We start from the raw sequence: 26,601 nt of genomic DNA, 5'->3' as shown, positions 1-26,601 counted from the left end.
TCCTTCAGAATGGAGAGGTTTGATCTTCTTGCAGTCCATGGGACTCTCAACATCACACAACTCTTACTCACCTTTTCTCTAAACTAGAAAGCCCCAAATGTCTTTCTTCATAGGCAAGCTCCTGGTCTATGCTCTATCTATATCCCCTTGATCATTTTGGCTGCCCTTTTCTGAACCTTTTGCAACGGTGCCGTTTTTGAGGGGAGGAGACCAGAACTGTACAGTGGTACCTCGGGTTACAGACGCTCCAGGTTACAGACTCCGCTAACCCAGAAATAGTACCTCGGGTTAAGAACTTTGCTTCAGGATGAGAACAGAAATCGTGCTCCGGCAGTGTGGCAGCAGCAGGAGGCCCCATTAGCTAAAGTGGTGCTTCAGGTTAAGAGCAGTTTCAGGTTAAGAACGGATCTCCGGAATGAATTAAGTTCTTAACCAGAGGTACCACTGTACACAAATAAGGCAGCACCACAAATTTGTATAATGGCATTATCATGTTGGCAGTTTTATTTTCCATTCCACTGACCAAATGATGCTGTGGTTTAACTCTGTGTCCACTAGCGGAAGCTGTTCAGTTACGGCTCTGCCCCAGCCTCTACCTGCCTGCCTTCTTTTATCCAGACAGCCCCTGGGTTAGGGCTGCCTCCCAGCTTCATCTTCCTTAAGTCCCATTACTGTCCCGTGGAACTCAGCAGGGAGGAAGAAGATGGGATTAAACTAGAATTAGTTGGCTCTGCTTGTGATTGGCTCTGTCTCAGCCTATGATTAGGCTCCTTGCCTTCCACCACCACTGAGCCCCCTCTTCAGGAAATATCCATTCACACATCCCATCTCTAACAGCAGCCCCTGGGAAGCTCACAATCACAGCAGAGGACCATAGGGAGAGCTTAGCAGTAGAACTGAGAAAGGGGTAATCCTGCAAGGAGCACGCACAGTTCTCTTCCTCCTTTAAACACACCCATTTGGATCCATTCCTTCCATTTTGAGCCACCGCTGTCCCCACTCCAATGAAAGAGATCCAGGAGGGTCTCAATAGAGTACCAGAAGGGCTTCAGTTCAAAGTGTTTCACTATGGCTGGATCAGACCCAGAAGGGCAGGGGAAGAGAGGAAAAGGTCAAGAAATGTAGCGGGGAGTGGGGAATGAAAGCAAAGGAAGAAATTGATAAAGGAATAAATAAGAATGGTCGTAGCTCCGTGGTACAGCACGCGGTCCGCATGCAAAAGGTCCCAGGTTCAATCCCTGGCCTCTCCAGACAGACACGGGTGATGAGCCTTGAGCTGTTCCTGGACTCCAACTCCCATCAGCCCCAGCTAGCACTGCCGAATCTCAGGAGTGATGGGAGTTGTAGTCCTGGAGCGCCGCAGCTTCCCCTACTACCCTGTCTCCTGGTGGGAAATGCCGAAGACTGATCTGAAACCCGGGACCGCCGCTCGCTGCCAGCCCGTGTCGACAACACTGGGCTAGTACCCATGGACCATGCAGCAGCAGCTCCTGTGCTGCAAGTGGGAAAAGACGGAGGGGAGGACCGCAGGGGCAAGGAGGAAAAGACGAACCGCGTGGGGGGCAGGAGGGGGAGTGGCGGGAAGCGTGCAGCCTCTCCGACCGCACCAGACGGACGCCGGAGGAACGCGCGGCACTGCGCACGCGCCCCTTTCGCGGAGACTTAACGCCGGCGCCCCGCCTGCTGTTTTGCATGCTGTGACATCACAGCCGCGGGGGGCGGGCCCGGGGATCCAGCGGCGGGGCTCGGGTGGGAGTTGTGTGTGTGAAAGAGAGCGCGCGCGCTCCATTCCTCTCCCCCTTTCTCCTCGCGTTCTCTCTCTCGCGCGCGCGCTTGCGGGTGAGGGTGCACGCGCAGGCGCGCCCCCGCCGCGGCTCTCCGGCTGGCCACCCTGCTCCAGCTCAGAGCAAGCCGAGGTTGCCCAGAGAAAGGGAGGCGCCTCTCGCCGGTGCTGATGTTGCAGCGAGGAGCCGCTGCTCTCCTCCTCCTCGTCGTCGTCCTTCTCCGCCCTCTTCGCCGCTCCAGCCTCCTCGGAGTGCTCTCGCCAGTCCCAATCGCGGAGATCCGACGCCGCCGTTGCTGCCGCCGCCTCTCCTCCTCCTTCCCGCCTGCCGTGGGGTTCGCCGAAAGCTGGGATCTGCGAGACATGGAGCTTGTTTGGAGCACTTTGCTCCGCGCCGGGGCCCTCTGATCGCCGGGCGGCGGCAACAGCAGCAATAGGAGCAACAGCAACGTGCTCGCGGGATCCGACCGCGCTCGCTCTCTTTTTCAGTCCCAGAAAAGCCCCAAAGCCACGGGGGATCCGGCTCGGTGGCTGGCGAGAGAGGAGGGGGGAGGGAAGGAAGGAAGCGAGAGAAAGGAGGGAGAGAAAGCGGGGCAAAGCCGATCCCTGGTCGGAGGCTGTGCCGTCTCGCCGCACGAGGGGTGTCCGGAGCATCGGGAGATGACTTGTCGCCAGGATCCGGTCTAAGCAGCCCAGGAGGAGGCGGTCTTCTCCTTTCTCGCCCTCCGTGCTTGCCTCCTCGTTTCTGTGCCAGCTTTGGCCCCCGATCCCAGAGGAGACGACCGGACTGGGCTGGCCTTGGAGAGCGCAGGGGGCGATTGGCAAGCGGCTGGGTCGCCAAGGACCGCCCCAGGAAAGGAGAGCTTTGAGGGCGCGATCTCGGCAAGCAACTTGGGGGGCGTGTGTGGCTTGATTTCCTCTGGTGGATATTGTACTCCCCCTTTAGCCCTTTCCGGGGCCCGTAATTTTATTTTTTAAAGGGCCGCCCTTTTTTGGCAGCGGATCCGATTGATGCTACTAGCGTGGGGGGGTTCTTCGCTTATCGATCCGCACCTTCGGCGTCGCTTCATCTTTGTTTGACTCGCCAACCAGGCAACCTAAGGAACTCTCTCCCCGATGGCCGGGAAACTGCAGAAGGGCTGGTTTGGGGGCTGGTGGACTACCGGAGTTTGCTTAACAGCGCTTTCCTACGTCCCAGGTGAGCGATCGTCTGAACAAGACGCTCTCTTCTTTTTCGTGTCTCTCATAAGAACGATGGTTCTCCGGTGGAGCTACCTTGGAGCGTTTGGGTCTCTGTGTATCTCGGGATCTCTGTATAGGAGACCGAGAAAGTTGAGCTGGGCAACTGGAGGAAAGGTTTGCCTCGGTCTGGAGCAGGTGATGGTGGTGGCACGAGTATGGCGAGAGGGTGGGCAGCTGCCTGGTGGCATGGGAAAAGAAAGGGGTATTAAAGACGCTGGGCATTGGATAGGCTCGTTATGCCAGCAGGTGCCAGGCTGGCTCCTGCCAGCCAGTGCCTGTTTATTTTTAAAATAAAAACCCAGTCTTGGCCACCTGAGGTACTATCAGCTCCCTTCACCTGCTGGGTTTACATGGCACGAGTGCTACCCTGGTTTTGCCAGAGCACAGCAGTTGGGAAGGCTAGCTTGCTCCAGCATTGTGCCCTCCAACGTCCTAGGTGTGTTCTCCTCCGGGTCCAAAGCGTCAGGTAGAGAACGCCGCTCTTCTTCCATCGCCCACCCTTGACAGAATACGTCTTGGTTCTGATAGATGCCCAGCCAGCAGGGTACAGATGCCCTAATATACACCCTTTTCCTGCAACTCTCTCCTGTATGCCTGACTCTTGGAACGAAGCAGAAAAGGGGAAGGCTCTGTCTCTTGGTACGATCTTGTCTTTTTTTTTTTTTTAATTTCCTGTGCCCAGCTGGGCAGCTGACCCAGCTTGCCCACTCTTCCCCAACTGAAAAGAGGAAAAAAAAAAACCCTCCTCTTTGTGCTTTTGTTTGCTTTGCACACAGTGGGTTAATCCAGTTGTGGATTGGGGTGGGGGGACACACATCCCGAGAAGACACAAGGTGGCTGTGCAGGATGATTCCTGGGGAGGCTGGAGACAGAGGCTTGGAGAAAAAATGGGAAGTCCAAGCCGATTGTGTGTCAGCGCCCTTAATGGAAAACCGTCTTCCAGGAGGAAATCCAAGTGTGGTTTGGGGGGGAGGTCTTGTTGGGAGGTTTAACTCTTTGGGCTGTGGAGGCAACTGGCTGCCCTGCAAGGAAGATGTGCAAGTGTGTGTATCACTGCCCCCAGATCTGCCGTGCCCAGCTTGTCTTGCAGGGGTAGGAAGGGGCTGTGTGTGTGTGTGTGTGTGCTGCAGTGGGAGGGGTTGCCTTTTGGAGAGGGAGCACTGCAGCGGGCAATAAAAGGGGAAAGATGCTCTGGGAGGATACAGCTGCTGCTGCTACCACTGAGTGTTCAGTTCCAGAAATGTGCAGGGAAGTGAGTGCCCACAGTTTGCAAGGGGCCGGAGAACCCAGAGGGGTTTTCCTTCTGCAAGCAGCTGGGTCGCTGGAGGAAAGCTGTGGTGGGAGCCTGTTCCGAGTCCATGTTCACTGCTGGCTTTTTGGTGCCCACTGGAGTGGCAGTTGGCAAAGAGGTCTATTGGCTTGGCTCTCTGTAGCGGTGTTGCTGCTGCTGGTACAGCAGGGGGCAGGCTGAACTGAGGCCTGAGGATGGGCGGAAGCTACGGGGAGGGTAGGAAGTGGGATCCAGAGTCTTCAAAGCACACAGCAGTTGGTAGTGACCCCATCTTTTCTCACCTAGGGCCAGCAAGGTGGCATAACAGTATCTCATAGGAGGCGATCCCCAGGAACGAGCTGTGTTCATGATGGAAAGGGAGTCTTTGCCTTGGAACTCCTTCCATAGAGGATTTTAAGCTTCTAGTCCCTAGTTTTCCTTGCATTGAAAGAGAGGCTGCTCTGAAAGCTGGTTTTCTTGTCCCAATCCCAGAGTTGTGGTGGGAGAAGAGGATTCGGATCATAAGTTTAAAATCTGAAGAGAGGGGTACTGGGAATGCGATGGACCTCTAAAGTGGATGTTAGTTTTCCAGAGGCAGGTGGGTGATTTAGGTAGGGTTACTTTTTTAAAAAGTATTTTGAACCTCAGGACTGGAGGCCAGCAGGTGAGACACTGGTGTTGTCAGAATTTGCGTTGAGGGGGCCCCTTCTAACTCCATGCTTCCCAAAACTTCAGCACATTTCTTCTGTAAACTTCAGTGAATGGAATCAAATCCATGAAGTAATCTTGAGTGGGCTCTTATTTTCCAAATATATATATCTTTATGTCTTGGTAGCTTAATAAAATACTTAACACATGCACCCACGATTTTGAAATCTCTCTCTCTCTCTCTCTCTCTCTCTCTCTCTCTCTCTCTCTTTCTGTCTCCCCCCCCCCCCAACTTCCTTGCCAAGGAAAAAGAATCAATATTATGCAAGCATGCTTTCCGGGAATATTGTGTGTTTAAGAGCGGGGGTGTGGTGTGGGGAGTGTGAGATGTTTGTGTTCCAAAAGCTTTTAACTGTTGCTTCCTAGGCTCAAGAAATTCACTGAAATCTGCCTACTCAAACACACACACATTGGTTTATACAGTAGCTGAATGGGATATCTGGGACCAGAATGCCACTTGGAATTGAACTGCATATGTTAAATTTGAATAAAGTTCTCAGGGGTTTTCACACAGCTATTTGCAGAATCTTGAAGTGAAGAGGTTTCTGCTTGCAGATATGCATTCCGAGAGTTTGATAGGAGCAAAGTATTACAATGCATCTATCCCATGTTTAGTCATGGATGTCACTCTTAAATTCTCTTCCCATTACCCAAATCTCCTGCTTCTTCTTTCTTTTTTTTTTGCATTTGGACAACACCATCCACATACATGGTGCTGTAAGTTTTATATGAGGAAAAAGTCCTTGCCCCAAGGAGCCTACAGTCTAAATGTTGATAGGCGAGGGTGGGGGAGAAAGAAGAGAGAAGTGGGGAGAAGCAAAGCTAACAGAGTGACTGTGAGCAAGTGTAGTTACTTAGGTGAGCAATTGTTTATACCTATGTATTAGAAAGGTGTAGTTTGTATTCTGATAGTAAAATAAATCCCACTTCCTTAGGCTTTTGTTTCAGTTGTGGATGAGGACAGAAGGTTTACTCCAGAGGCCTCGTGTGGCTGTGCTGCAGTATCATGCTAGTCCACATTGTGCCACTTTGAGCATTCATTCATTCTGGCATGTGTCTCAGAGCACCGTAGATGCTGATGTCTGTGGGCAGTTTAGCTCACAAGGGCAGTTAAGACCACATCTGGTCTCAGGAGCAGAATGATATATTTCTATGGCATTTCCTGGTTATGATATAGCAGGCTCATCTATTAGCTCCCTTCCTTGATTCTGGGGTGTGGTGGGAGGAACCCCACTTGCATTTCAAGAAAAGCCAGTGCTAGCAGCTGAGGAGAAAGAGACCTTTGCTTTGGAAACTTCCTGCAGCTGGGGTGTCCAGCAGTTAACAGTAGCAGGGAGGTAATGCTTATATGCATATGATGAAACTTGTGGTGTGGAAATCTTGCACATTAGGGAGTGGGGGGAAAGGGAGAAGAGATTTAAGAGTGCATGATTATTGTTTTCAGTTCTCTCCCAGGTCAAAAGCACACGCTTTTAATTCACCTTGCTCCCCACCCCCCCTTATTTCCTGGCCTGATGCCCTGGACAGAGTGAATCTGCCTTCTCTTACCAGACGGGCTGCAATGGAATCATCAGGCTGTCTTTAAGTGTTTTCTCCGCAGTATCTTTCATGTTGTTCATATGCATCCCTTTAATATGGGGAATTAGATATATTACTCTCACTACTTCTCGGTTTTGCCTGCCGCTCCTTATTACAATATTTGCTTTTTTCTCTTATGCTAATAAAGGGGATCTATATATATATGCCATAAAAGTGATGGAAGATCCCCTTAAGAAAAAAAAAGCAGTACTGTATCCTGTTCCGTAAATGTGCCTTTAGTATGGTCGGCTCAAGTACCCATTGCGGATCTGCCTTCTGCAATCTATGATGCAACCCGCGTACTTTCCCTTCCCTTGCAGAGTTTATAGCAGGCTGTGGCACGTTTGGATGACTCGAGACGCAGGTCTGACTATTTAATACTCTGAAACATCCGGGAGTGGGGTGGGGGTGCAAGATGACAAACCGCTCAGGGCTGCTGGGCGCGATGCTCTTAAAAAGAAGCTTTTAAAAAAGAGGAACAATTTTGTTACTTGCCTGTCATGGAAATGGGTACAATGGAGGGAAGCACTGTTCATGGCACTCGGAGCAGACCAACAGTCTGTCTAAGAATGTGTGATGGTTTTGAAGATGACTTCTCTGTCTCGAGAGACAGTGGACTGTTCATAGACTTGCAAGACTGGGGGCAGGCAAAGTTTCATCACTGCAACCCCCTGCAATGCAGAAATCACAGCAAAGTTCTTGCAATTAATTAAACTTACCAATCGCTTGTTACCTAAAAGATCTCCAAGTGACTTACACTGCTACTTTCTACTGTGTGTCTGCACCTCTCCATCCTACATTATAATTGGTTTTAATGGAAGTTGCTTTGGGCCACTCTGTGAAAACCATACAATATAATAATAATATCAGTGAATATCCTGGTATAGGTGATGCACTAGGAATTTAGGAACAAGCCTGCAAAAACCAAAAAGGTTCCTGTGTTTGCAGAGATTTAAAAAAGCCAGTATCATGCACAGCAGAAAACTTCATCATCAGCAGCAGCAGTAAAATGGTAGAATGGAGGCACAAAGCAGATTCCAGATATTTTAAAAAAGATGGGATTGGAGTTCCTGCATAGGTGTTCCACTTTGAGCCAAAAGGACCTTCTAGCTAGGATCTCCCCTGGACTGTAAGACTCAATTGACAGCTGCATTTATTTCCTCTCTCCCCTCCTCCCTCCTTTGAAGTTGGGTTTACACATCCCTTCCAACACAAGTAGAGGCTTGTGGTGAGGCCTGGGCATGAGATGTGCTGAGTAAGGGAAACAGGCTGTCTCTGCATTGTGTGTGCACGGTTGGGGGTCCAATGGGTCCCACTGACCCAGCAAAACAGTTAGCCTTAACCCTTGGAGCTTCAGAGCTCAGATCCAGCTCCTACAAGAACTTGCAATCTTGCAGGGGAGAGTGGAATTCTTCACCCCAGTTTCCCTGGCCATCATTTTGAGGGCCTTGCAAGGAAAGGTGGCAGTTGTTTGCTGTTGCTGCAGTTGTTATAAGTAGCACAAGGGAAATTGTCACCTCCCTGGAGCCTTGGGAAAACGCTGGGCTCCAACACTAAATAAACACACTCTTTCAAGTTGCTGAACAAACCATAAGTGATTATCATCAGTAGTTAATTCAGAGAGATGCTGGAACGCAGCCCTGCCTGGAAGCAAGTGCCCTTAATTTTCAGCAAAAGAACCAGCTTTGCTTACTGATTGGTATGCGGAAAGGCACTTTGCACATGCTCAGGGTCCATCCTGTATTATCATCCTTACTTCCCATGTTCCAGGGCAGTGCTGAGGAAAGGAAAACAGGTTTGAGGGCTGATCCCCACCTCATGTTAATCCCTGATTAATATGCAGAGGTCAAAATAACACCAGGCCTTGTCAGTGACAGCGGTGGGGTGTGTTCCTGTCAGGGAGTCACTGGGAACTTTCAGCACTGAGCTCAGTTAGAAGATGATGGTTATTTATGTCATCTTGGTGCTGTGGCTTTTACAGCATGGCATAAGCAGAAGGCAGGTCCCTGCCCCAACGAGTTTACAGTCTGGATGTTGACAGAGGAGGTGACATTTTAAAAGCCTGTTGGAGGAAGGTGCTGCTTGAGGGATTCCCACAGACGTCTGGGTGGCCACCGTGAGAACACAGCTGGACTGGATGAGCAATTGGCCTGATCCAACTGGTTATTCTTAAACAAATTATTCAGTAAGCACTGGAAGTTCAACAGGGAAGGGCCTGTCTGACCTCAACCGTTCCTGAGAACTGGGCCCACCCTGCTGCTAGATACGAGCAGTATTTGAAATTAGCCAGGTGCTAGGTGCATTTTGCACCAGCCTTTTGACCACTTTGAGACCAAGTGAAGATGTATGGGCACCAAGATGGCGCCTGACATCTCCACCATCTGGGGATCCTTGGACCTGGACTGATTTCACACACTAGGTAAAGGTAAAGGGACCCTTGACCATTAGGTCCAATCGTGGCCGACACTGGGGTTGCGGCGCTCATCTTTCTTTATTGGCCGAGGGAGCCGGCGTACAGCTTCCGGGTCATGTGGCCAGCATGACTAAGCCGCTTCTGGCGAACCAGAGCAGGGCACAGAAATGCCGTTTACCTTCCTGCCAGAGCGGTACCTATTTATCTATTTGCACTTTGACATGCTTTCGAACTGCTAGGTTGGCAGGAGCAGGAACTGAGCAACGGGAGCTCACCCCATCACGGGGATTCGAACCACCAACCTTCTGATCGGCAAGTCCTAGGCTCTGTGGTTTAACCCACAGCGCCACCCGCATCCTAAGTGCCACTAATGCACACTGTTTCACACACTAATGTAGAATTCTATCACTTATAACTTGTCTGGACAGTCAGAAGGAATTTCTGGAACCACATTGCTTTTTCTGTGCAACCTGAGGCGGAGCAGTCACCATTAAGAAAAAAGAGGTTGGGATAGGTCAATATATATGTGGACTGTCCCTGGATAAAGTAACTCTTCTTCTTTGAGTACTCAAAATTCTTAAGCCAGCTCAAGGTTGTCATCTGAACTAGCCAGATGTTTAACAGATAATCAATCACAGTCAGCCCATCATTTGAAAAATAAGGCTTTAGAGCTGTTTTGCCTCCAAATGGCAACTAGGCATTCTGTTTTGTTGACTGCAGCCTTAGTTTAAGGAGTCTAGCTTATATATCTTGAGTTTCTAACACTGGTTAGGAGCCATGCATCTGAGCAATGGGGGACCACATACAGTAACTCCCCCAAAGGCCTCAGTGATTCAATGGGGATGTAAGAGATCTGGAATGGTTACTAAGGGCCGTGTAAATTAATAGAATCAGGGATGCGGGTGGCGCTGTGGTCTAAACCACTGAGCCTAGGGCTTGCTGATTAGAAGGTTGATGGTTCGAATCTCTGCAACGGGGTGAGCTCCCGTTGCTCGGTCCCAGCTCTTGCCAACCTAGCAGTTCGAAAGCACGCCAAAGTGCAAGTAGATAAATATGTACCACTCCAGCGGGAAGGTAAACGGCGTTTCTGTGCGCTGCTCTGGTTTCACTAGAAGTGGCTTAGTCATGCTGGTCACAAGCTTTCTGCGGACAAACGCCGGCTCCCTCGGCCTATAGAGCGAGATGAGCACTACAACCCCAGAGTCGTTCGCGACTGGACTTAAGTGTCGGGGTCCTTTACCTTTTTAAATTAATAGAAGAACCTTGAACCCAGCCTGATAGTATAATGGCAGCCAGGGCAAGCTTTTGAGAAGCAGTGTTAGGTGCTGGTGATAGTCTGTCCCCATCAATCGTCTTGTCTCAGCATGTTTGCAGGAGCTAGAGCCTCTGGGCAAAGCCCAAAGGTAATGATCTCCTGCGCTCTATTTGAATTTCATGAGGTTCTCTAAGTATGATGCAGACATGATGCTAGTCCTGCCCTGAGGACTTAAAGGTTAAGCAAGATGGACAGGGCAGAGGTGAAGGGAGGTGGGACAAGGAGCAGCAAGCCCAGGCCAGGCCAGCTAGGGAGGATGAGCCACTAATGCAGTATGTGGAATTGGTGGGGGTTGTTACAGAGAAGAGGGTTGGGAGGACAATTTTGGAGGATGACTAGGATGACTAGGATTCGGGTTGAGGAATGGAATTGGCAAAAACTGATGCATGGTGAGAGTGGGAAGGGATGGCAAAAGGAGCCAACAGAAGGTTGCCTCCAGCCAGCCCAAATTAGGTATCCCTGGGATTTGCACATAGACATTCTCTGGTTCAATTTGTGTCTTTGCCAGAAGGGCTACAGCTCAGCGATAGAGCTTCTGTGTTGTGTCCAGATAGTCCCAGATTCAATCACAGGCAACTCATGGTAAGACTAGGAGAGACCCTTGCACCAGAAGCCCCAGAGAATTGCCACAAGTCATTGCCACCCATGTTGAGTGAGATGCACTCAGTGCTCTGACTGTAGTATAGAATAGCTTCCTATGTTCTTAGGCAGGCATCCCCAAACTCAGCCCTCCAGCTGTTTTGGGACTACAATTCCCATCATCCCTGACCACTGGTTCTGTTAGCTAGGGATGATGGGAGTTGTAGTCCCAAAACAGCTGGAGGGCCGAGTTTGGGGAGCCCTGTTCTTAGGTAACAGACCTGGGAAGTTTGTTGACTGCTGAAACCCTAGGAACCTCTACATCAGAGTAGGCCAGCCTTTCGCAACCTGTTGCCCCCTAGATGTTCTTAGACTACAACGTCATCATCCTTGAGTCCAACAACATTTGACAAATAGCAGGTAGAGGAAGGTTGGAGCAGCCCATGCTGAGTTGGACGGGCCAGTTGGCTCCACATAAAATGCTTTCATGTGTTTCTGTGTGTTCATTGTTAAGATGTGTCTGGTCAGTTGGTCAGCCTCCTAGTTGGCCAATGGATTCCAAATTGTATTCTGCTGAGCCTTGAGGTTCTTTGGAAGTTCGCCAGAGGTTTGCCTATGTAAAGATCAGTAATAGGGACCTATCTGTCCAAAATACAGCTTTTTCACTGTTATCCTTGCAGATGTAGAACACCTAGGTTTTGCTCTTGGTTTAAATAGGATGAGCTCAAGTGGATCCATGGAGCATAAAGGAGATCCATGGAGCATAAAGGCTATCCTTGGTTTACTCCCCATCATGGCTTCCTGTCGCCTCAATTATCAGAGGCAGAGAGTGACGCTGCTTCACTCATATTCTGCTTGTGGACTTCTCATTGTGGTACCTGGTTGGCCACTGTGAGAACACAATGCTGGACTAGATGGGCCATTGGTCTGATCCAGCAGAGCTCATCGTAAGTTCTTATGGTGGCAGCTACTAACTTAGACTGGGGTAGATTGTAGGCCCTTTGAACAATCCCCCAGAATCCTCTGCAGTGAGCTAGAAATCTACAGCAGATTCCTTTGGAGTGCAGTACTCCTTTGGTAGATCAGTAGATGTGGAAATACTACCTTAAATATAGAAAAAACTCTGTTGATATGACAACTGTGTGTTTTTTCCCTTGCACACTCCAAAAATACAACTAGATGCCATTGTTTATGGGATAGCATTGAACATGTGTGTGTTTTGCTTCTCATGGGATTTGCTAGAACCCACCAGCCCTGGTGCAGCCAGAGGCAAATGTCTAGACTTGGAGGGGAGCAAGTACTGGTTGGAACCAGAACAAACCAGTGTGGTCTTGTCTCATCTTCTATAGTTGGTTCTCTGCTGTGGCTTGATGGAGAAATGAGCTTGAGAACCGGACAAGCATTGAATCATTCATTTTCAAAAGCGGGCAACATTTTTAAGCGTTTGCCTAAATTAGTAGTGTATGAATGAACCCAGCAAGCGTTTGGAAACTTGTGCATCATAAAGGTATTCCCATTGGAGAGCCAGGGTTGGCCTCAGCTCTCTGCTAAGCCTAGACTGTGGCAAAGCCTGCTTTGGTACTTGGCCGTATGGGGAGAAAGAGGGAGAAGCAGAATTTGACCCAGCTGCATCTGTCAGATCCTGAGCGAAACCCACCAAATCTCATTGGAAACATGCAGCATCCCATTGCATTTTTTGCTTTTCTTCGTCTGAGATCCCATGTGCAAGGAGACATGGCTTGGCTGGTGCTTGGAGCATGGATAGGAGATATGGGGGAAATGTTTTTTTTAGTGGGCATGAAGAAGCAGCCTTTCTTGGAACGTTGTTCCTTGGCTCAGGACCGCCAGTGACCTTGGCGAAGTCTGGAAGCTGTGTCCCAGTCTTCATTCTGCCTTCCTCACCCAGGAGCTTGCTACATGGTTATTATTTTATTTTGGCACTGCCATTAATCAGCGATGAAGGCTCCCGCGGGCATTGTCTTGCACCCGAGCTGAGTCAGAGGAGGAACTGGAAGATCTAGCTCCCAAGTGACCTGCTTTCCCAGGCCTGATCTAGCCAGTGGCACCTCGCCTCCTTCTGTCTGCTGCTTTCCCGCTCTCTTGCAGGGAAACAGGGGCTGTGTAATAAGCCAGATAGCGCCCCATGGGGTGCGGCATACAAACCTAGATAGCGAGAGGAGATAAGCAGGGAGAGGTTGCAGAGGAGGCCAGGAGGGAACAGACATTGGCTGCGCTTCAGTGAAACAGCTGTAGCCCCAGGCGAAAAGAGGTTTGGGACAACAGTGCTGTGTCATCAAGATATTCTGGCCCGCATGGGTGCGCCCCCGTGGGTGGTTAGGCCCAAGATGAAGGGGTGGGGCAGAGAAAAGCCCCCTCTTCCTGTATATTTCAAACAGCATGGTGCCACGGTAAACAGTCATGGCTTACCCCAAAGAATCCTGGGAACTGTGGTTTGTTACAGATGCTGACCATTGTTAGGGGATGCCTGTTCCCCTCCTACAACTACAATTCCCAGAGTTCCCTGGGAAGAGGGATGGATTATTAAGCCTTTCTAGGAGTTGTGGCTCTGTCATGGGAACAGGGGTCTCCTAACAGCACTCTTAATTGTAAGTTTTTGAACTGTTCTAAACCCTATTTTAAATCATTGTAACTTTCTCTAGGACTTTAGGGTAAAGGGCTGGTTAATAATAATAATAATTATGATATTATTATTATTAGTAATAACTCATTACTTTCTTTGTTTTATACTGCACCATTGGTGTGAGTCTCATTTTACAGAGCACAAAAAGACAGCACCCTGCCCCTAGGACTTTGCAATCTCAATTTCAAGCGTGGGAAGCAGCCGAAGAAGAGAGAGAGAAAAGGGGGGGGGAGAGGGATGAATGTGCTTTGGTGCAGTTGCACATTCGCAGAGCTTATTTTTTTGCTTGGGATGTGCATCAGCAGATGGGATGTGTTTGCAGGTTTACAGCCCCTCCACCCGAATCCAGCGGATCCTGTTTCCTGTTCTGCAGGTGCTTAGCACCTGGTGTTATGGCTTGCAGCCCCCTCCCTTAGCAATGTTTGTTTATGGGGTTGTGTGTGTGTGTGTGCGTGCATGTGTGTGTGTGTGTCTGCGTGTGTGTATACTCTTACATCTGTTTGCCATTCTGCATGAGGCAAAACAAGATCCATTAGAGCAGAGGGGAATGGAGGAAACACAGCGAGAGACGTGCTACTTTCTAATTAAATAATAGAGGAGGGGAAAACAGCTCACTTACTCAACAGCATCTGAAATTTGCCGAGCTCGGGAATCTCTTGCAGTTGGTTGTGGTGCCACCCAGGCAGCAGCTTTGCCATGGGATTTGCATTTTGTGGGAATGGGGCCAAGCGCCTCTATTCGATTCTTTAGGTAGAATTCAATGTATGTTCAGTTGGCGAAGTGTCTCCTCGTAGTATAGATGTGGGGGGTGGGTGGGATTAGTTTGGATCACGTTTTCATGCAAAGCTCCCTAATTAGCATTTTTTCAAATCAACATGCCAACCCAAATGTAGCTGCTCTTCAAGATTCGCCCTTCTATGAATTTTGTGATGCAGTTCTCTAGTAGTAGTAGTAATGAATTTTTCATATGAAGGAGAAGGGTGCCCCCAGTTAGGGAAAATCATGGCAGAAACGCATTACACTGGAGAAACATGTTTGCCAAAATGCACATCGTATGCAAAATGCATCCACAATCAGGATTTTCCATGCAGGCTTTTGCAATGAAGTTGGCAAACAGAGGTCGAGAAGGGGGAAGCGAAACTTTAGAAAACCAAGGAACTGAGAGAAATGGAAACTGACAGATTCGCTCATCATACATTACATCCCCCCCCCCCAAGTGTTAAAAGCAGAACTGTAAATAGGAGAGGAAGGAGCTGGAGAAAATATGGGTGATTACAACATACACATCAAACACAATACAGGACTGGTGACAACAAATCCAGAGCAATTCATCATGTCATGCATCAGCATTGACAAGGGATAGGCCAATAGGCAGCCAGTCTGTAGAACTGGGCTGGGTTGGTTGTCAGTCCAGTTGAGCCAGCCACAACACTACATGGTCCGGAATAGGTGAGTTCAAATGCAGGAGAAGCTACAGTGGAGGATCGGGGTGACCAAGGTCAGATGGATATTCAAAACCAGAGACGGTCCAAGGAAACACAAACTTTGGCTAAGTCTTCACACATGAGACAAACTACACAGTCTGAGGAGGAAGGGCTGAGGCTGGGGGTTTATAGGACCTAGCTGGCTGGGAACAGGGGGTGGTCAGCTGACCAGGTTCTCCAGCAGGCTGGTCCTGCAGCCTTGGTGGTACCCTCAAAGCAAACAACCCAGTCTGCTGCCGAGTTCTTCAACTTTGTCTCCCAAGATGTGGTTGGACTCCCATCTGCTTCAGCCAGCTCAGGCAGTGGTCAGGGATAGTGGGAGTTGTGATATTTAGAGACCCAAGGTGGAAGAACTCTGGTCTGCTGGGTTTTGCAGAGGAAATGGCACACCCGTGTAGGAAATAAGGCATTGGGCCTCGTAAGCTGGGGGTCCCCATTTGAGACCCGCCCGCCGGCCTCACCTCAGGGCTTCATGTATTGTGTGAAGCGGTGCTTCTATACTTCCTGCAGGAGCTGACAGCTCAGGTGTTTCCTGTCACTCGCTCTTCTGTAGCTTCTGATGCCAGCAGGTTGTCTTGTGGTAGGATGTCAAGTGTTTGAAAGGCAAGCCCTGGATTCCCCAGCTGGTAGATGTCCCCAAGCACCACTTCTCCGAAACAGCCAGCAAGTGTCTCTGAATACAATAGGAAGTCTGTTTGGGTGTGAAATTGAGGGGCTGGAGAAAAGTTATTAATGGCCACACAGTCACAAATAGCTTCTCTTCCCTGCTCAAGGCTTTAATGCATATTACATCACCAGATGTGGGGATGGACAAGTTTTGATTGGCTCTCCACTTGTGGCCTCCGTAGGCCCATCTCCTTTTTAAAATCCTGCTTCTGAATCCCAAGTTTACATGCAGAGTGACAAGGGTCTTTCCCCCAGAGGCTGGAGATTGCCCCCAAGGCCTTCTGAATATACTCCACCAATAAGGTACAGCCTTTTCCCTGTAGAGCTCTCATTCTGACAGGTGTGGGGTTTGTCTGGCTCAGTGTCCTCTGACCAATACAGGTCAAGTGATGGACCTCGACTGCTATTCGTGTATAGGGTTAACCCTTGGGTTTGTTTTTTTCTTCTGTTGATGTTGCATCTCAGGCAGGGCTGGCCCGAACATTAGGCAGAGTCAGGCGGCAGGCCCTGAGGGGTGGCAGTGAGACACAGCTGGGTATCTCTCTTGACCTCTGCTTCCTTAAGGTATCCTGCTGTCCTCAGATGCAGAAAAGGCCAGTGCCCTCTTACCAGTGTTGCAATAAATTCAGCTGTCAGTCCAGTCAGCTTTGGTGTAGATGGAGGGGAACTACCATCCTTTCATTTGCCTCAGGCAGCAAAATGTTTTGAGCCAACCTTGATTTTGGGTGTGGCTATTTCTAAGGCTTCCACGAAGAAATATGATTGCAGGGGGAGGGGAATCAAATCCTTGCTAATCCCTCCATAAATATCTGCTGTGGCGCTAGATGAAAACTTGCCAGTCACCTACTGCTAGCTTCTGGAGTTAGCGTGGGGCCAGATGCATTCTGGGAACTCTGACGTGTTTTCATGCCGGTGCGGTTGTGCCACTTCTTGCTGTGCTCGTTTCTGAGTCCACAGGCCTCAGGCTTCCTAATCTCTCTCTTTTCTTGTGGCTGGAGCTTTGCTTCTCTCTAAAAAACAACAACAACCCATCTCTTTCCTGCCTCTTTTTTATTTCCCCCCTCTGGTGGCTCCAGTCTTCATTGCATCGCACAGATGTTGGCTTTGCCCTCTCAAAGCCAGCTGTGTCTCGTTCGCTATGTGCTGGACGCACAGCTGTCCTGCTGGGTGTTATTTATAGCTGAAGCTGCAAATGCGGTCATTTTTGGGACATCTGTATGTCGCCTTCCTCTGCCATGCCAGGTGCGGCCCATCAAGCTTCAGGCGGGGATGTGACAGGACTGCGGACGAGGGCACAGCGCCGGCTCCACGGCACGTGCGGCATGGACTAGTACCCTGCTAGCGGAGCCCAGGCTGGAGAAGCGGGAAGTGGGAGAGAGGAGCTTCGGAACACCGCGACAAAGCAATTGTTGCCCGCTAGCTGTGCATCTGCGGCTGGCAAGACCGTGTGGCTTCAGTTCAGCTCCAAAGATGACGATCTGAGTCACAGGGCAGGCTTTATCTTGGTCTCCTTCCAGAGGGGATGATCGCAGCACAGAGGGATCTTGAGGGATTGATTTTCCTGGCATTTGGGTCGCTGTTAGTGTTGCTCGAGAGCCAAAGTCTCCCTGGGATGCTGGGAGTCTGTCATTTTTTATGCCGTGCACAGTGGAGGTGCTGGATGAAGGGAGACGTGAATGGCATGAATCGAGAGCTGAGAGGGAACTTTAGTCCATATCTCTGCAGAAGCCAGTTCTTGAGATCTGGTGGCATGCTTCCAGCACCCTGTCACTCTCAAGTGTGAGACCAAGGCTACAATCGCATCATACATTTAAACCGCTATGATACCACTTAGAACAGCCATGGCTCCCCCCCCCCCAAGAATGCTGGGAACTGTAGTTTGTTAAGAGTGCTTAGAGTCTTCTAAGTCTTCTAGTGCCCTCATTTCTAGGAGGGCACTAGAAGACTTAGAAGACTCTAAGCACTCTTAACAAACTACAGTTGAATTGACAAGGGAGGGGAGCCAAATGGACAACTTGCAACATAGAGTTCCAAAGTTCCAGGGCAGCCACTGAAAAGGCCCTGCTTTTTTTTGGTAGAGAACTGTCCCCAGGAGACAGAATTTGAAATGGAGCTTCATTGGTAGATCTTACGTTTTCAACTAGATTTGTAGCTGTCATTTATAGGGCAATGTAGTACAGTCCTTCCAGTTTCTGACAAGAACCTAGGAAACCAGGGTTCAAACCAAAAGCTCATTGAGTGACCTTGGGCTCATCACATTCTCTTTGCCTAACCTACCTTGCAGGCTTGTTGTTTCTAATAATAATAATAATAATAATAATAATAATAATAATAATAATAATGCTGCAAAAGTGGAGCGGGAGAGAAACATGTACACTGCCTTGAGGTCCTTGAAAGAAAAGCGGGATGTAAATGGAATGACAAGAATCTTGCTATTTATTTGACACATTTCTTGAATGTTCAGATTGCTTCATCCGCATTTTCTGAGCAATCCTCAAAGTAACCCTGTGAGGTAGTCCTATGGGATTATCTTCATTTTACCAAAGGAGGGGTAGGGATGTTGTGTGAGGTCATATTCAGGGTGAAATTAGGGACTTTCCCAGCTTGCTTCTTGCTCTCCTAACCCCCATGCTTCATTGTCTTGCCATAAGCATCCAGATATTTTAAAAAATGGATAGGGAAGAAGGAAGATGACCAGTGGCTGCATCCATTGTGGAATAGCACAGGGAAAATGTGGTCTTAAATGACAGGAAGGCTGGCTGAGGATAGGGAAATGTCCACATCCAAGCCCACTAATGAAATATGTTGCCTAGAAATGTTGGGGGCTATTTTTCCTAAAAAGACAGTCTGCACATGTTTGTCACTCCTCTGCCAAGCAGATAAATTTCTGCTAGGCACAGATTTCATCATCCTAACATCCTAAAATGTGTATTTTTTTCCCTAAAGGAAAAAAGAACAGCAGCACACCGCTGCCAACTTTCTAGTCCTTAAGGTTATGAGGGAAGATTGGCTTGAAAAAGTCTGGACAAATCCCTTGTAAAACCTCAGAAGAGAGAGGGAGGCCAACTGTCAGGTTGCGGGCTGTCAGTTCAAATCTTATCTTAGAGTGATTTTTAAAAAACTAAAGTTTATTTTAACTGCACACTTTGCAGTTGATCACACACCCTCAAGAGCCCACAACACTGAAATACAATCTCCTGTATCAACAAGAGGTTTTTTTCTGTCTTTGGTTCTCCCAAACAGAAGATTGTAGGAGGGCTGATGAGTCTTCTCCAATCTGCAAAGCAAAACGTAAGAATTTACAAACTTCCTTTTTTAAAATTCAAAGCAGAGATTCTCAGCTTGCTGAATTCTATACCCAATATAGATGTATTTTCTGTGTTTTGCATTTCCTTTAACCAACACAGTTTGATTCAGTTGTGGAGAAGTCTGTTAAACCTGGACTGATTTCAGACTTGTTGCTCAATCCATCCCTTAGAATTCCCTGCTTGTTAATCTGGTGCTGCACACATCGTGGAATTGATTATCCCAGTGCCTGGTAACCTATACATTATATGCCTGGTGCAATTGTTACTTAATTATGGGAAGGAGGGAATCATAGCAGCTCTGACGGCGAGGTTGCGGCGAATTTGCACAGTCATGAATTTACAGTGTTACAACATCTAGAATTTACAACGTTCCCACGTTAGCTAATTCCGTGGCTCATTTGCAAGCTTCTTCCAGAGTGCAGATTTGTTTCACACACAAGGCCTCTCAAGTCACAGGACAGTGTACCCAAAAATTTCCTGTGGCTGAAAGTGTTGGGGTGGGGGAGATAGTTGAGAGTGGGCAAACCGAGACACAGTGTGAAAATAGCTGCTTTCAGGTCCCAGAGCATAAGCTTTGGGGGCAGAAAACACAGGCAGCCCCCCTTGTATCCAATTGACACCAGAGTTTGTGGGTTCAGTAAATAATTGTGGGACTAAGCAGAGCTTGCAAAGCAGGATATCAGATATCATAGAATCACAGTGTAGTCCATCCCCCTGCAACACAGGAATATGCATCTGTCCCATACAGGAATCGAACCTTCAACCTTGGCATTATCAGCACCATGATGCCTCCAACTGAGCTATCCAAGCACAGGATGCCAGCTTTTAAGCTGCTCAGAGCTTCTCCTCAAAAGGAAGAGCTATGAGCAACTGGAAACCTTCCGTTTGGCTTTGTTTAGCCTTCGACTGAGCCCAGCTGCACTGTTATCTCAGACTTTTTTAGCTGAGAGAAAAAACGAGTAAGAGATAACGTGATAGAAGTTTATAAAATTATTCACAGCATGGAGAACGTGGGCAGGGGAACGTGTTGTTTCTTTCATGGACATCTAACAAAACTGAACATTGGAAGATTCAGGGCAGATGAAAGGAAGGACTTCTGCACACGGCTCATAGTTCAGCTATGGAACTCCCTCCCACAGTAGGAACCAAACTGGATGGCTTTAAAAGAGGATTAAACAGATTCATGGAGGATAACCAGTTGCTCGAAACCGCAGGAGGGGAGAGGGTTCTTGTGCTCAGGTCTTGCTTGCAGGCTTCCCACAAGCATTAGGTTGACCACTATGAAAACAGGATGCTGGAACAGATGGACCATTGGCTTGGTCCAGCAGTTGCTTCTTATGTTCGTATTTTACTGAATCCATGGTTTTTCGTTCTGGTGAACCAACTTGGTCACCTGTTTTCTGACCAGTGGCAGACTTTGCCTTCTAGTACATCGGTACCTCAGGTTACAGACGCTTCAGGTTACAGACTCCGCTAACCCAGAAATAGTACCTCGGGTTAAGAAATTTGCTTCAGGATGAAAACAGAAAGCGTGCTCCGGCGGCGCGGCAGCAGTGGGAGGCCCCATTAGCTAAAGTGGTACCTCAGGTTAAGAACACTTTCAGGTTAAGTGCGGACCTCCGGAACAAATTAAGTACTTAACCCGAGGTACCACTGCACCATATTTTTCACTCTATAAGACACACCAGACCATAAGACGACCTAGTTTAGTACCTCAGGTTAAGAACTTTGCTTCAGGATGAGAACAGAAACCGTGCTCTGGCAGCGTGGCAGCATCAGGAGGCCCCATTAGCTAAAGTGGTACCTCAGGTTAAGAACAGTTTCAGGTTAAGAATAGACCTCCAGAATGAATTAAGTTCTTAACCCGAGGTACCACTGTATACAGTATCTCAATATAGGAAGATGTCTTACATCAAGTTGGAATATTTGTCCATTTAGCTTAGAGGTAGTCAACATGATGCCTTCAAGATGTTCTTGGAAGCACATCATCCTTGACCATTGTCTGGCCGTGGGCTGATGAGAGTTGGGAGTCAACATCCAGAGAGCACTCCACTGGCTACTGATCTAGCCCAATACATGTCTCCTGACTGACAGGAGGTCTCTCTGAAGCAGCCTTTTCAAGCTTGGATCCCCAGATGTCATTGGACTATATCTCTCAGCATCCTTGATGAGGATGATGGAATTGTAGTCCCAAGAACTTCTGGGGACTCAAGGTTGGGAAACACTGCTTTGGGAGCCTCAGATGGAAGTTTTTTCCATCCCCTATTAAACCAGCAATGGCAAAGACTGAATCTGAGATGTTCTGTGTGTGTTCTTCCATTGAGCTGTAGTCCTGGTCCATCCCAAGAGGTACAGTCAAAACATGCTCTAGGAAGGGAGCCATGGGATGCTTGTATCTTCCCATGCTACCCAAGGGAGCTCCAGTTCCTGCTGTTCTGTGAAACTGGGATGCATGACATGACCCACAAGGTTCTTCCTGCTCTTCTGTTTCTTTCCTTCTCTTATGTTAAACACAGCAGGGGGCAGGTTTTATTTGTGTTTTAAATAAAAAATTGAGCCTGCAGTATAAATACCAAAAAAGGGGGGTTATGGTCGTCCTCTCTGCCATTCAGCCTACTTTCCTGGAGTTTGGAAAATGTTGCTAGCCTGGGGAGATGCATCTTTCAGAGAGATTTATAATTGCTGCTTTCAAGTGATGTGGAAAATGAACTTTCCTCTCCCCATAGCCACCCTGGCACTTCTCAAAAATTAATTCCTTTTTATTTGCAGGGGTCTACTAATAATTAAAAGCAGCATCTCATTCTAGGCATTCTAATTATTTAAAGGTATAATATATATGTAGTCTCCAGGGATGCAAGTGGTCCCAGGATGCTGCTCTGTTGCCCTGCTCAGTTACTCAGCCCAGCTCTTCCTGCCTCTGGTTGACCGTGACCAACAAATCACAGGCAAGTCTTGGCATCTCTTGCTCATCATGAATCATGCAAATAAACGCAGGCAGCTGCTATGGTGAGCAGGACAGAGATTTAGGCTCTTGGCAGCTCCTTGAATCAAGATTGGCCAACACTCATTGCTTATTTCCCCTAATACAGTGGTGGGGGACCTTTATCAGTTTGAAGGTTGCATTCTCTTCTGCAAACTGAATGGGAGGGGAGGGCGGGGCTAGAGGGAAAAGTGGGAGGAGCCACAGACATTAACATTATCTCAGTATACTAGGCTTGTTTCTGGATGCCCCTCAGCCTCCTTCCCCAGCAGGAACATGACAGTCATTATCAGTGTTCAAGGACACATTCCAGGCAAGCCAAAACACTGGAGGGGAATGTGATGCAAGGTCAGTGAGGGAAGTAGCCTGAGAAAAGGGTGTGTGGCTGAGGAGGTTGTTTGGCTTGGGAAGAATCCTAGGGGCCAGACATTTGCCCCTTCTCTAATGCAGTGTTGGAGAACCCAGTATCACTGGATCCAGTGTCACTGGATTGTCCCATCACCCTGACCATTGACTATGTCAGCCGATGGGGTATTTGGAGCCTGTGAACTTCTAGAGTACCACATCCCTGCTCCATTGTATTGGGCTGCCTAAGACTGGGTGTGCCAACTATAGGGATGGATGGATAAATGCTGCCCAGGGGTGTGTGGATTGGTGTGGTTGGATGCTGTAATGCCCCTGCCCCCTCGAGGCATACTCAAACCTGAACTTAAGAGTATTGTATTTTTCGCTCTATAAGACACACACCAGACCATAAGACGCACCTAGTTTTTGGAGGAGGAAAAAAAAATATTCTGAATACCAGAAGCCAGAACAGCAAGACGGATCTGGCTTCTTGGATAGCCTCTTGTTGTTCTAGCTTCTGAGATAGCCGCACGAAGCCTCTCCTGGGTAGCGGGATGAAGGCTCCCCCTGCCCAGAAGAGGCTGCGCGCGGCTAAGCCAGAAGCCAGGACAGCACGAGGGATCTCTGCGCAGCCCTTCTCCCTCCTCTGGGAAAAGCCCCCAAGAGCCACAAACATGCTCCACGGGGCTCTTTAAAGGGAGTGCTGAGCAGAGCCTCCCGCCTGCATTCACTCCATAAGACGCACACACATTTCGCCTTACTTTTTAGGAGGGGAAAAGTGCGTCTTATAGAGCAAAAAATACGGTATATATATTCTGCAACTCTGGATCTTCTGAAAACAGGGTTGGTTTGCTTGGGCAGCATCCCTGACCTCTGACAATGCTGTTTGCTTGTCTGGATGGAGGAATGTGTAGAAAGTGGTGTGTGTTTTTACAAAGTGAGAAGTTTGCTTTTGTTGCCCTGGCCACTTGTGCCTCTGGTTCTGCTGGCATGAAGTGACTTCTGGAAGGTGGTCCTGTAGGGAATGTGGCTCTCAAGCTGGAAAAAAGTTCCTTGGGCTTGCCTCCCGTTTTGAGAACTCTCCTGACTTCCAGAACCCCTGCTCTCTGTGTACCGGTGTCCTCTTGCTCTCCAGAGCAAGGAGACATCGGCTGAGATTTTCTGTGTTGATGCCACTTCAGAGGCACCACAGCATGCCTCTTGCGATTCCAATTAGTGGAGGTTGCGCGGCTGCAGCCTGACAGGTCAATCGATCCCACTTCATATGGGGAGAGCCTCCTGCACGAGGCTCCCAGGCCCCTGGGGCGCCGACAGTACGCAGCTGTGTACATAGAGGGCTTGTTTTATACCCTGAAGTGAATGATAACAGTGCTGGGTTTGAATACTATCAAAGGCAGGCCTGTGATTAGGTCAAAGTCTGTAAGTCCTGGACAGAACATTGTGTTTTATAGCAGGGAGGGGAGGGAATCTGTAGCTTTGAGGCTTTGCTGGGTTATTGTACAACTCCCATCATCAATGCCCCACTGAGCAGGGATGATGGGAGTTGGAGTCCCTGGGGTTCTGGAGGACCACAAGGTTTTCCTACCTCTCTGTATAAAGTTCCATATTCACTTGGCTGTTGTTAAATGCCACACTCCTTCCTGGGAGATCAGAGCAATGCAACAGGCCTTCCCCAGTTTATCCTCTCAACACTCCTATGATGTAAGAGTTTACAGGGAAGGAGGGGAGGGGGAGAGAGAGAGAGAGAGAGAGAGAGAGAGAGAGAGAGAGAGAAGGACTCCCAGTGAGCATCATTTGTGCAAGGATTTGAATTCAGGCCTCCCGCCGGTCTAAATTCAGCACTCTATCCATCACAGTTCATTGTCTCTTAGGTTTTATGAGCTCCATTACATTACATACGAACTTGTCTTTTATCAGATCAGACCATTGTTGACATTATCTGCTGTTGGCTCTCCAGAGATTCAGGCAGGAGACTTTGCAAGCCCTATCTAGAGGCACCAGAGATTGAGCATGGAACCTTTTGCATGCACAGTATGGGCTCTACCACTTGAGCTACAGCCTTTCCCCACCAGATTACTTTCTGACGTAAACATTTCCTGTTGTGGCTGGGCTAGTATCCTTGCCCTGCTCCTAAAACAATTGAAAAATTCCTTCCCTGACTACTTTGAACTTAGGAAAGCTGTCTTATACTGAGTGAGACCTTTGGTCCATCCAGTTCCATATTATCTACCCTGACTGGCAGAAGCTCTCTAGGATTGGGGACAGGAGTCTCTTCTAGCTACACCTGGAGATGTCAGGCATTGAACCCACAAGACCTACATGTGGAATAGGTGCTCTGCCACTGAGCTACTTCCCTTTCCCTTCTTTGTGTTTCTTACCTGTTTTATTTGTATATTCCTTGGGGCAGAGCCCTCCCCCTCCGTCCCCCCCCCCACTTTTGTTTCCAGCTCCTTAGCACAACAAGTGCTTGAACTGATCTTGGGGCACATTTGTTTTAGATCTGGTCCTGGCAGGTCTGCGTTCCACTCTTTACTCACCTGTGAAACCATGTTGGCTGCATCACAACTTTGCAGTGTCCTGCACCTATAACATGGGGTTATTGCTGATTCGCCACAGCAGGGTGGTTGTAAGGGCAGGGATGTGTACGGAATTTGCTGTCAGAATATCTCAGGAAAATAATTATTCCATGCCTCTGTGATAGCTCAGTCAGTAGAATGACCCCCACCCCTGCAAAAGATTTCTGCATTGCAGGGGTGGGGGTCAGGCTAGATGACCCTTGTGGACAAATTCCAGCCAGGCAAAAACACTAGAGGTGCAAAGCAAGGCAAGATGTGTTGGAAAGGTTCCAAGGGCCAGAAGGAAAGCCATGGAGGGCCACATCCACCCCTGCCAAACCTGAGGTTCCCTGCAGTAGGTTCTCTCTGCAATGTGCTCTGTAGGAAAACTGATATTGATAACTATTTATTTAATGCTTGAGCAGGGATTTGGGGTAGAAGGTAGGTAGGGAATACTACTTTATCCAAGGGCAGAAGAAACACCAACATTTGGGTGGGGAAACAAGCCAGTTTTTATGGCTGTTCCTCTTGCTTTCTTGCTTCCTGATCATTGAGATGGCGAGGAGGCCAAACCTATTAGCTCCTGCAGCTTGGGTTCACTGCTTCTCCTGATCAGAGTGTCTCATGGGGAGCTGTGAGCGAGGCAGCCGGATTTTTCAGCAACAGCTCAGGGCAGAGGTGGAGGGAAAAGGGCAGAGGAGGATCCGTCTTATCAGTGGGTCAGGGAGACGGCGGCGGGGGGCGGACGCTGGGCCATGATGGATTGATCCTTGGCTAGAGTTGGCAAGGTTGCCGGCTCCCATTAGCTCTCTCCAGGGCCATCTGTGTGTGTGCCTCCCACCTCTGCATGCTCCGCTCTCGATAAGAGCCCCGTAGGAGCTAGCTGACCTTGGTAGCCTGAAACGCAGGCAGGGGGTATGTGGGATGGCTGCTTCTTCCTCCTTGGAAGGACAAACGGGGAGGGGGGGGGCTGGCGTGGTTAGTAGGAGCACAATCCATCAAAAGCAGAACGGAGGCCAAGGAAGGAGGCAGGCGCCGGCCAAGAATTGTTAAGGTTGTGCAGATTGTGGGTGTGTCTTGTGCTACAGCTCCTGAGCACATTGGAAGGGTCCTGCTGGATCCGGCCACTGGCCCAACTATTCCAGCATCCTTTTTTCATAGTGGCCAACAAGATGCTTGTGGGAAGCCTGCAAACAGGACCCCCAAGCACAAGAGCTGCCTCCTCTCCTGCGTTTTCCAGCAACTGGTATTCAGGAGCCACTGATAGCCATATCCTCCATGAATCCTCTTTTAAAGCCATCCAAGTTGGTGTCTGAATCTCTGCCTCCTGTGGGAGAGAGTTTCATAGTTCTTTCACTGCAACAGGGATGGTGAGCATGGGAAGGACCCTAGTAGGACTGGGTAATAATGTGGTTTTCAACATGATGATATATCACCAGGTAAATATCGTAATACACCAATAAAGCATGATGTCTGAAATAAGGGTGGAACTACGCAAAGGCGAACAGTAGGGCTGGCGATATCTGATTTTCAACTTCATCATATATCACCAGCTAAACCTCGTGATATGTCACAATGAAATAAGGATGGAGCTATGGAGAGGTTTTGGCTTCCTTCATGCTTTTTCCCACACTGCAATTTTTTTTGCATACCACACACACACACACATCATGATTAATGATATGTTGCCGGGTCAAAAACTATGAAACTGATATGGACTTGAACACCCAGCCC

General features: G+C 48.8%; 1 protein-coding gene across 7 annotated transcripts in view; it reads left to right on the top strand.

The window, feature by feature from the left end:
• Positions 1-1,711: 1,711 nt before the first annotated feature.
• Positions 1,712-26,601, top strand: part of NECTIN1 (nectin cell adhesion molecule 1) — a 196,260-nt gene continuing 171,370 nt past the window's right edge. For 2 of the 7 annotated variants that reach the window (XM_083714049.1, XM_083714050.1), the window contains exon 1: positions 1,785-2,981. In XM_083714049.1, coding sequence (XP_083570175.1) covers positions 2,900-2,981 — 82 coding nt within the window. In that variant the 5' untranslated portion in view covers positions 1,785-2,899. Of the gene's footprint in view, positions 2,982-26,601 lie in introns of all 7 variants that reach the window. The other 5 variants (XM_083714053.1, XM_083714055.1, XM_083714051.1 and 2 more) reach the window with 4 other exon arrangements.

The sequence above is a fragment of the Podarcis gaigeae genome (assembly GCF_964106915.1).
Source record: "Podarcis gaigeae genome assembly, chromosome: 15".
Taxonomy (NCBI): Eukaryota; Metazoa; Chordata; class Lepidosauria; order Squamata; family Lacertidae; genus Podarcis; species Podarcis gaigeae.
This window is presented reverse-complemented; position numbering and strand designations above follow the sequence as displayed.